This window comes from Hemicordylus capensis, chromosome 3, assembly GCF_027244095.1.
Source record: "Hemicordylus capensis ecotype Gifberg chromosome 3, rHemCap1.1.pri, whole genome shotgun sequence".
Lineage (NCBI taxonomy): Eukaryota > Metazoa > Chordata > Lepidosauria > Squamata > Cordylidae > Hemicordylus > Hemicordylus capensis.
The window spans coordinates 353491256-353502411 of record NC_069659.1 but is presented as its reverse complement, the minus strand read 5'-3'; the positions used below and the strand labels follow the sequence as shown (position 1 = coordinate 353502411).

General features: G+C 48.4%; 1 protein-coding gene across 1 annotated transcript; it reads right to left on the bottom strand.

The window, feature by feature from the left end:
• Positions 1 to 268: 268 nt before the first annotated feature.
• On the bottom strand, positions 269 to 10096 carry LOC128349149 (interferon alpha-inducible protein 27-like protein 2A). Its single transcript, XM_053305115.1, has 5 exons — positions 10065 to 10096; positions 8359 to 8427; positions 3573 to 3608; positions 1844 to 2005; positions 269 to 1443 (listed from the first exon to the last, which is right to left on the bottom strand). The coding sequence occupies exons 3-5, from the start codon at positions 3598 to 3600 to the stop codon at positions 1370 to 1372; spliced, it is 264 nt and encodes an 87-aa protein (XP_053161090.1). The 5' UTR covers positions 3601 to 3608; positions 8359 to 8427; positions 10065 to 10096; the 3' UTR covers positions 269 to 1369.
• Positions 10097 to 11156: the final 1060 nt, after the last annotated feature.

Sequence of the window (11156 nt, the reverse complement as noted above, 5' to 3'; positions counted from 1 at the left end):
AGATACTCCCTTTTAAGAAGAAGAAGAAGAGAGTGAAATTAAAATCCTTTGGAAGTGGGGTGGGAGGAACGGATATTTCAAAACTGGTAATCCGCATGTGGGGTGTGTGCTATCCCTGCTCTGAATGATCAGTTAGTGCTGTCTTAGTTAATTAACGAAGTGTCACAGGGGTCTGTGCTTTAAAACAGAATGGAAAAAGGCATGATCAATCTACATCTTGCTGTCGCAGAGTGAAGCTGCTGGTAAGTACATACAGACCACCACTGAAGAGTATTTAAAACTAAAGCAGTTTTATTAAAGATGTGCAAAAGTACAATAATCACAACCGCAACCAGCTGATAATAGTAGCTAAACATCTGCTAGGTGCTCTTTATATTGCTCTATATATTGAACTGCTGCCATAACATAAGCCTGAATATAGAGACAACCAGAATGGCTATCATGGCGTCCAGTCCTGTCATTATAGGATGGTTTCTGTCCTACTTGGCAGAAAAGGTTTCAGAATCAACATGCAGCACACACACACTCAATATCCAACTTGATTTATTTTGCCTCCATTTTTCACTGTGCTGTGCTCTGGCTTGAAGAGCAGAGTTTGTGGTATATGTTGGTTCTGCCAGATGGTCCGGTGGTCAGATTGCCCCTCTGTCTTCAGCAAGGTCTCAGCAAGCCTGTTCTTACCATTAATAATAATAATAATAATTAACAAATTCCTATACCGCCCAAAACTCATGTCTCTGGGCAGTTTACACGATTAAAACATTAAAACAATCCAAAATTTAACACCCATTAAATGTGTTAACTATCAAAACTGTACATCTAATTCAAAGCCTGGGTGAACAGATATGTCTTGACTAAAGCTTTTAAAAGTTGTCAGAGACGGGGAGGCTCTTCTTTCAACAGGGAGCACATTCCAACGCCTCCGGGCAGCAATGGAGAAGGCCCGTCCCCAAGTAGCCACAAGGCGGGCCGGTGGCAACTGTAAACAAACCTCTCCGGATCATCTTAATGGGTGGTGGGGATCATGGCAAAGAAGAATGTCTTCAAGTTGTTGTAATGTTTTAACTTTTACTATATCATTTATTTTGTTTTAACGACTGTTTTATGTTTTCTGTTGTCGTTTATTTTAACTAATGTTATAACTTTTTGTTTGTTTGTTTGTTGTAAACTGCCCAGAGATGTGAGTTTGGGACGGTATAAAAATATGTTAAATAAATTTGAATTTTAAAAAAGATGTTCTTAAGCAACAATAGAGAAAGCGGAATAGCCAGGTTCTCTGCAGGAGGGGTGCATCTCGGGGGCAGCAATAAAGCACCCTTCTTAAAGCATGAAGCCCTCCCTTTCTTGTAAGGAGGAGGCTGATCTTTCATTAGAGCACGGCAGCCGCCAGCACTCCTCCAGCAGTCAAGGCAGCTTTGGCAGCCATGGAAAGACCTGCAGCACCTGCAAGAAGGTAAGGAAGCATCAGTGGGGCAAGGGACAGGGGCACTGCCGGGTACTCAAGAGATCTAGGGCTTGGGCCCACAGCCTCCTTTCGATAATTGAACTCAGCCATGACACACACACATCCCAGAATAATTAAATTCATTTCTTAAGTCTCCAGTATAATGTAGCACCTATGGAGGTGGAAGCAGCGGAGAAACCAGGTGAGGCTGGGAGCTCTCTCTCCCCTGCTCTGTGCAGGCCCCTCCACTCCCCCTTTGGGAGGGAGGAAGACGATGAGATCCTGGGCTCTGAGCAATTTGTTGGGGGTCCATGCCCCATGGGCCACCCCAGTGATGCCCCTGGCAAGAGAGCTCCCCAGCCCAGCACGGCCTTTGCACTCCCAGAAAAGCAGACCTACCCAAGGACTGCAGTGTGGCAACGAGGCTCCCGGCAGCGACTCCTCCTCCATTGGCTGTGGCAGCTGCGGACATCATCCAGGCGCCGATGGATCCAGGGGCGATTCCAGTTGCAGTGAAACCCAGAGTTCCAAGCAGGACTGGGACTCCAACAACAGCGACTCCTGGGTTCCGAGAATGGCAAGGTTAGCAGCAGGATTGCCAGCTCACCCAAGTTACTAGCCCTCATTCTTTTCCTAGCCTGCATGTTAGCCACTTGAAGCCTTCCCAGAGAGACCCGCCAACTTTTGTAAAGCTGCCTGCTCACTTGGAGTGACCTCCAGCCGGCGGAGGTGAAAGGCTAAGTCAGCCCCCCAAACAGAGGGTGCTGGGCCGAGTAATATGCCAGGGATTCCCCAGCCTTTCCCAAGAAGTGTGCCCCTTTTCTGTTGCAAACGTTTAGCTCTGGTACCCAGTGGAGATTTTTAGAGCAAGTGAGAGTCACTTAACATGCACACACTTAAATGTTAGTCCAGGCACTGACTTACATCCAGATGAAGTTATTCAAGAGTACTCCCAGTGAAATTAATGGGACATGTTTACTTGCCCTATTAATTCCAGTGGGTGGGAGTACTTGCTTACAGTTTGCTCAAGTCTGCCAGTCAGGCTGAGGGAAGGGGTACATGGAGCTTCACATATAGCCAGCCAATCAGGAGCAGAGGAGGAGGGTCTATACCAGGCCTGCTCAACTTTGCCCCCCCAGTTTATGGACTACAACTCCCATCATCCCCAGCCACAGTGGCCAATAGCCAGGGATGATGGGAGTTGTAGGCCAACATCTGCAGGAGGGCCGAAGTTGAGTAGGCCTGGTTGACGCCCTACTAACATAGTAAGATGTTCCACTTAGGGGCTGGGCCCGCTCTGGAAAGAGCATTTGCATGCTTATAAGCAGAAGGTCCAGGATTCCCTCCTTGGCAGGGTTGAGAGAGACTCCTGCCTGCTACCTTGGAGAAGCCACTGCCAGTCTGTGCAGACAATGCTGAGCTAGAAGGCCCATCAAAGACAGCTTCCTATGGAAGAAGTCATGAAGGTGGCTGATGAGATTTGGGGCTCTAAACAATTCACTGGAGGCCCGTGCCCCATGGGCGGCCCCCAGTGATGCCCCTGGATCAAAGGTTTAAGTGCTCAAGGCAGCGCCGTAGAAGGCCCTTCAGTGTATAAGGCAGAGACATCTAAGGCCCTCTTGCCATAGCAGAGATATTTCTGGGCACAAGGTGTGCTAATCTGGAAGGCTGAGGGCAGGGCCAGCTGCACCTTACCAACCGCCCGGAATTTTCTCCTCTGCCCTCCCTGGATAAGGGAACAAGGGGCCACGTCCAGCTGGAAGTCTAGTTGACAGTGGCATTACCCAAGAAGATACATTCATAGAATTGTAGCACTGGAGGGGACCCTCCCTGAAGCCCATCCAGTCCATCCCACTGCGTAGTGCAGGAAATCTGGAGCAAGAGCATCCCCAACGGATGGCTGCTCAGAGAGCTCTAGTTATAGTCCATGTAGCAGGTATGAGCCAGCAGGATGCCTCTGAGTACCAGTTGCAGGGGAGCAACAGCAGGAGAGAAGGCATGCCCTCAACTCCTGGCTGTAGGCTTCTCAGAGGCATCTGGTGGGCCACTGTGCAAAACAGAATGCTGAACTGGATGGGCCTCCTTGGGCCTGATCCAGCAGGGCTCTTCTTATGTTCTTATGACTCACCCAGTCCAGCTGCTGCTCCAGCTCCCATGCTAAGCCCTGCAGCATTTAAGGAAAGATACGTGTTAAGACATTCAAGACCTTGGCACATGTAAAAAAAGAACAAGCCTCAGAAGGCAGGACCCCACCACCAGGGGGTCTCTCCCAAACATCTGGCACCGCAGGTTCCCTCTCACATGGTGATGGAACAAGCTGAGCTTTCTGTGCTTACTATGCATGCACGGGCCCAATCCACGCCTTGAAGCTCTCGGTAAGGCTGCCACCATCTCCCTTCTTGGGAGACACTCTGGCCGCAGGGCCTTAGTTTTGGGGTCCCCTAGCATCCTTTCCAGATCCTTTCCAATGGGCAGGATCCTGGCTAGGGCTACCCTGTGATAGGTTTACTTATAAGCAAGCAGCTAGACCAGGAGTCAGGCACATAGGAGGAGATGCCCCAGAGCATCTAAGACATTTGGCATCAAGTCTTTCTCTATAAGAGAGTATTAAATTACAGGGTCAAGAAAAGCAGGCAAGTATTCAAAAATAACATGAACACAGTTTCTCTTGACACTTTGTTCTAGGAGTCCGGTAGAAGTCCTTACAAGAAGAATTTGCCAGATCTGGGACACATTCATTGGTAAAATAGCAGACGTCAAGGTAAGACAGACAACTTTTTAAAGCATTTATTTAGGAGTGTATCAGGAGGGTGGAGAATCTCTCTAACCAGGGGTGAGCCACGGGGGTTCATTTGGCAGCTGCTGATCCAAGGAGGAGTGGAGACTCCTTGGAGGAGCTCCCTTACCCAGAAGCGATTCTTACGATCAACAAAAAGCGGGCTAAGGGAGCGTAGCCCGCTTTTTGTGGATCGTCTGCTGCCACAAGAGCCACGTGGCTCCCGGCAGCAAACCCTCCTAATTCCCCCTCCCCTTAGCCAAGGTTAGCAGAGCGAGCTCTCCACTAACCCAGCTTTTTTGAGCAGGAGTCGCTGTGGCAACTCATGAGGAGACCCCCAGCGGGGAGGCTAAATGCCGCCTCCCGGCTCGGGGGTCTCTTCAGCATGCCCTGTGCGCTTGCCCAGGGCATGCTGGATCTTCCGGGGGCCACATGGCCCCCGAACTCCCAGCCCCCGCCGGCTCTATCACGGAGTCGGCAGTCGTGTGGGCAGCCGATCCAGCCACCCAGGCAGGGCTTCCTGATCGTCTGTGGGGCTTAGACCGCTCCCCCCGCAAACCAGGTCTCACTAATCGTGAGACTCGCCTCCCAGTCTGGGAGACCAGGGCACCCCTGAGTTCAAGGAGATTTAAGGAAGACTCCCCCCCCACGGGGTAGATACGCCAGTCCAGGTGAGACACTCCGTTTCCCTCTGCGGTACAAGAATTAAGGGACTGTAGGAAGCGTGATATCCTGCAGGGCGCTTTCCAGATTAAACCCTACAACAGGGTCACTACGGATCTGCTCAGTGTGCTTCCCTACTCCCTGGGTTGTGACACTGCAGTCCCTGCACACTGACAGTAAGGTGCCGTTCACCTTTCCGATGCCTTCTTTTGGAGTTTATCTTTGTGATATAGTGCTACAAACTTTGCATGTGTGTCGCAAAAAAGTAGCTGTATTTTCCCATTGTAGGAGTTTGAGATTCTGGGTATCAGTTTCAATACAATCCTGCCAAGCCAAAGCATTTTACCTCTGTTGTAGCGTGTAATCTGGAAAGCGTCCAGCTGGTTCACTTAACCTGCATCTATTGGTGGGGGGGGGAGGCATTAAAATGCCAAAACTCCATTCCCATAAGCACCTACGCTAAGGAACGCTCTCCATATAATCTCAGCCTTGGGTCCCCAGAAGTTGTTGGACAACAGCTTCCATCATCCCCAGCCCCAAGGGTCGAAGTTGAGAACCCTTGTTCCAAGACCAACCCTGGAATTAAGCTTCCCCACTGAGTTCAGAGATGCTGGACTTCACGAAGATCTTGTTAGCTGCTGTGACATGGTTTCTCATGTGAATTCTGCCAAGAAAGAAAGAAAGCTGCAAGGACCAGAAAATGTATAACCATGACACTTTGAAACTTGAGCTTTATTGCAAGAAAGAATTAAAAATAGCACATCAGAGTGACTTGCCACGTGAGGGGGGATTGATGTGTCATGGAGAATTAGTCAGAAATCACAAACTCAAGGAAAATTGTGTACAATTGAAACAATGTTTTTATTAAAACAACTTGAAAATCAAGTTTTCAATACGATCCTGCCAAGCCGAAGCATTTTACCCCTGTTGTAGGGTTTAATCCGGAAAGCGCTCAGGAGCTGAGTGGGAGGTGGACGCGACTCTCTCGCCTCTCATTCACGAAGGTCTCCCATAAATGCTCTCTCCCCCTCTTTCGCAACACTCACCATGCATGAGAACTGGGCACCGGCTTCATTTTTATCCTCAGAAAGGGTTAAACTAAAGAGGAAGAATTTCCTAAGGAGGGCCTATGTTCCCCATGTACTACAGGAATCAACTTACTGAAAGGGGGCAAGCCCAAAAGCACAGACTCAGTGCAGAGATGCACCCACCAACCTCATTTAAGGGCTGTGGTGGTGGTGAAATCCTGTTGGGTCTTTGCTCAGAAAGCAACTGGATTTACAAGTCATATTTGCCCCAGGGAATAGTCACCCAGCGCTTGTGGAGATTCCAGTGCAAGGAATCTGGCCGGGCCCAGAGTATCATGTAGAGAGGCTAGGCAGCCTCACCGTGGCTGGAGGTGAGAGGATAGATTTAAATTAAATTAAAGTAAAAGAAGAATGCATTGCTACAGAAAAACCTTTTAGCAGGTTTCTCTATCTTGAGAACTAGAATATTAAGAAGCCAAAACACTCAGGGCTGCTCCGTCTAAAGAGCTGCTTTTTCAGCTCAGTTTCTAAGAGCTGCTTGCCAGCAGTCTAGGGCTGGAAATAATTTCAAAGACTTCTTGGCTGCTATTTTATGCTTCCCGAGAGCCAGGTTCAGGCACTCTCCGGTGCAATATTTGCACGATTCCAGAGTGCTGGAACCAAATCCCCCACCCCAGTCTGGCCACAATCTGGGTCTGGCAGTGGCCAGGGGTTGAATGGTCCCTTATCCCCTGGCTATGTCCTCCTGATCAGGCACTAGACCTAGGAGATCAGAAGATTCTCCAGCTTCCACAGGTCCCCAAGTGTTTCATGCTCCATCCATTCACGTAGCCTATCCCCTCAAGCTTTTGTTGGAGAAGGTGGTTTAGGCAATTCTACCCCTGAAAAATGGGGTGCAGTTGGTGGGATGACTGCTGCAAACAATCCAGTCTGCCAACAGAACAGTGAAAGACCATCAGTCAAAACTCTGCACTACTGGTTGGATGCCAACCCGCTTGTCTTATGGAAGGAGGGCAGAGCATTAAGACACCTTAACGCACCTACCCACAGTATGGGGAAGATACCCCCAGTGCTTGTCCAAAACCACTATCGAAAGGAGGATCGAAAAAGAGCATTTTACTGCAGCAGAAGTGGTGATGGAGAATGGGGCTTGCATTATTCAATATATCTTATATATACCATAGGGTTACATTATCTCATTATGTAATCACTTAATCATGGTATTGTAATCATACTATCACAGAAAGGAGCTTCTATGCTTTTAATCAAGAATCCATGTATGAAGACTTTGGTTTAAATCTGTTCATATTGACTGTTGCTCACAAAGACTTTGGAGAATCACTTGGCCAGCTTTATGCAAAAGGGAAGTCAGACCAGTTATGGGTCAGATGGATGAATCTACATGGGCACAGGTCATTTATGCAAATTAGGTACCATATTTTTCTAATGGGGAAAACCACAAGACCACGGCTGAGAGTTGGCCATCTGGCCTAGTCAACTGACTGGTGAAGTCACCTAATCAAGATGAGTGGTATCTCCTAATTAGATGTGGCCTATCAAAACTTAACAAGTGCCCTCAAACCATGGAGAGGAGAGCTGGTCTTGTGGTAGCAAGCATTACTTGTCTCCTTAGTTAATCAGGGTCCGCCCTGGTTGCATATGAACGGGAGACTTGAGGTGTGAGCACTGGAAGATATTCCCCTCAGGGGATGGAGTTGCTCTGGGAAGAGCAGAAGGTTCCAAGTTCCCTCTCTGGCTTCTCCAAGATAGGGCTGAGAGAGATTCCTGCCTGCAACCTTGGAGAAGTCGCTGCCAGTCTGTGAAGGCAATATTGAGCTAGATAGACCAATGGTCTGACTCGGTATATGGCAGCTTCCTAACCATCCCCTTGGGAGGCAAAACCATACCCCTGGGAGACCTTCTCCTGAAATAAGGGATTATTAAAGTTTCGACCATGGGTTTGGTTTCAGAATTTTCTCCCTCCTTTCCTCCATTTTTCCTCACTTTGGACCATCAGCTCTGACTATAGTTTCTTTTTAATTGTTCACTGGGTCTCCTGTTTTGCGTTGCTGAGCCTTTGTGTTGCTGAGGCTGATCTGCAGAGCGATTCAGCATGGAGTGGTGAGATGCCTACTGAATCCTTTAATATGTTTAGACTTTTTCAGATCAACTCCTCTAACCTAGGTCTAATGTAACTCAAATAAAATGCTAACTCGATTTCAGGAGTGTGTGCTTCATTTTCTGGGCAGTGGGCAAGCAACTGGTCAGGACCCAATAACCCCATTGCTAAAATTTGGCTACTGGGGAATATTCACAATCAAAAATTCTAACTGTGGGAGTTGGATATTCCCAACTCATGCAGACTAAAGGAGAAAGGCCAAGAAAAGGGGGAGGAAAAGAAGCATCCTGCATTTATAGCTGAAGGGAGAAATAGGAAGGACTCACACATGGTTGACGGTTGATGGAAGGTTGGTCGGCGGAAGGTGGACACAACTTCTCACTTGTGGCACGGAGGACTGCACATGCAACAACAAAACAGGTAAGAAAACAAACTGCAAATAGACACAGCCAGGGAGGCTACACAACAGTGCATATGCATTGCCAAAGCAGAACTTGCAGCATCGACCTCAATACTGAAGTACAACAGAATTTGAGGAAGCCCAGAAAGAGCCACATTGGTACTATGCCACGCCACCCACTACTACTGAATTTACCTGAATCCAAGACTAGGGTTTTTCCCCAAGTTTTCTGATACTTTAAATTGGGAGATGGTCTTACACAGGGGCGTAGCAATGCAAGCCACTGAATGGTACTAGAGAAAGACCTGCTGTTCTGGTAGTTCCAGGTCTTAACACTCGCGTCAGTTTCAGAGGGTGAACACAACTGAAAGAAGCCCGGGCGGGTGCGTGGCTGGGGGAGTCAGTCATGTGACCTGCCTCTGGGGGTGGGCCCCAAGGCAGTGGGCCCCCAGACAATTGTCTCCCCTTGCCCTATTCTAGTTACGCCCCTGGTCTTACATTCAGAGTCCTGTTCCTTTCAAGTAAATGCAGGTGCAACCTGTATTTAACCTCTACTTTTTAAGGGGGTCGTCTTAAATTCAGAGTCATCTTCGATTTGGGTGAATAGAGGAGTTCAGCCTGTGGTTGTTCCAGAACCCTGCTGAAATAAGAGCATCTCTGTTTGTTTTCAGGAAGACCCTCAAGACTCTCCTGTTCTTGCAAGCTTTTAATTAGAATTAATTTTAACAATTTTAATTTGTTTTATACTGTTGTTTTTATTGTGTTTCATGTATTTTAATCTGTGATTTTTAAAAAATATCTTAAATTTTGTACACCCCCTAGAGATGTACATATCAGGCATTATAAAAATATGATGAATAAATAAACCAGAGATCGATCGATCAAATTTGTACACCACCCCAAACTTTCGTCTCTGGGTGGTTAACAACTCAGAAGATGCTCAGAGATGCTCAGAAGCCCTTTCCCCAAACCTCAGTTTAAACCAGCAGTCAAAGCAAGCTACGCATCTGGAAACGGCCTCTTGCTCCTGGTAGAATCCTGTCTGCTGTGGGTAGGCAAGCAGTTTCCTGAGTGGGCAGCCCTTCCCCTATAGCCAGAGACACCCCAGGTTAGGCTCATCCCACTGGCCAGACATTATTTGTGACCACAGCCAACCTCCCTCTCTTCCCTCACCTGGCACGTAGGCAGAGGTCTCCAGAGAGTAGCAGGTCTTCTGCTATTTGTGCTGAGAAGGCAAGAAACTGGGGGAGCCCTCTCCTACTGCGCAGAGAGGATTCTTGCAGTTTCTTGCCTTCTCAAAAAGAGCATTTAAAATGAGACCTCTAGGTTGGAGGTCTGTGAGGTGCTGGGGGTGCTGCTCGCCAGAGGGCTGAGGGCATTCGCCACTGGCAAGTGGACTTGTAGCTGCCTGCTGCCTATAACTCATGTGTAGCAAGAAAATAGGGAAGGAGAGCCTCTTGAAGACCTCCTTCCACTCTGGCTAAAGGTGGGGAAGGACACTCCTCTAAAGTAATTCCATGCCACCATCCCTTGCATGCACACCCCTTCAGAGACAGGAGACTGGGGAAGGAGGGCAGGCAGGCAGGCATTCCACCCCCCTCCCATAAACATCCATGCTAGGAGCAGCTCCTTACCGTCTACCACACCAAGTCCAAGGTAACTCTTTGTCCTCCAGTTGGCCAGACCAGTCAGCTATTAAGTGCACTGAGGAGGGTGGGGCCACTAACCACCAATGAAAGCAGAGAGACTGGTCAGCATCCAATGCTGCAAAACCCCAGAAACGAAACTGATCTCTTTAGCTTTATCTTCTGTATGGCAAAACGAGGAAATGAAACTGAAAGCCCAGAAGACAAAGATTGGAGTCAAGGTTACCTGGGGGGGTCAACCTCTTGGAAAACAGTTGGAACTAGGGTTGCCATGTCCCCCGGAATTTAGGGTAGCACCTGGATTTGGGCTCCTCTACTTGGCTGCTAAATTCCACCCAGATTTACACGGATTTCTTATGCACTGCCCAGATTGCCTGGATTTTACTCTGGATCTGATCACATGGGAGGGCAGAGAAGGAAGGGAAAGTATACAAATCTGTCAAATAAATAAATAAAGTGCCAATTAGTTGCCTCATTATTTGCATAATATGCAAATCAGGCCACCCTGATTTGGGAAGCTGGAATATGGCAACCTTAGTTGGAACTGCTTCTGAGAAAACATACCTGCACTGTTAACAATTGTTTTTTTTTATTGTGTGTGTGTGGCGGGGGGGCTTCCCCCCTTTTTTTACAGAGCATCAGGTGGCCTGCAGACAGGGCGGGTGGGATGACCCCCCAATGGTCTCCCATGATCCTAGCCCAGTTTGCTGCAACAAGGCCTCAGCATGAGAGATTCTGAGATCATGGGGCAAGCACAAAAGCTGGCCACAGATCGCAAAGATTTGGCTTTCTACCCTTTTATGCTCCATCTCACCACAAGCAGTGGGGCAGCCCTTGTAGGGTGAGATGCAGGAGGGTCATTGAGTCTCTGGCCTGCAGACAGGATGGCCGAAGACGTTGGGACTTGTGGCTGAAGATGTTAGGACCCAAGCTTGGGAACCTTTGAACGGGAGCAATTTCACTTTTGCTGCATTGTTGATCCTGAGTGTCTGAACAGGATAGTGAGCCCTTTTGCACCATCAGTGAGAAGGGCTTGAAGGGCACACAGGCAGGAAGGCTGCTGAAACTTACCTCCCTTGC

Bases quoted from the DNA above. Each gene is read 5' to 3' on its own strand.
- LOC128349149 (XM_053305115.1), bottom strand. From the start codon at position 3,600: ATGGGAGCTGGAGCAGCAGCTGGACTGG. The intron at 2,006-3,572 runs GTGAGTCATAAG...CTCGGAACCCAG, and splicing joins TGGAGCAGCAGCTGGACTGG to GAGTCGCTGTTGTTGGAGTC. The intron at 1,444-1,843 runs GTAGGTCTGCTT...ACCTTCTTGCAG, and splicing joins TGCCACACTGCAGTCCTTGG to GTGCTGCAGGTCTTTCCATG.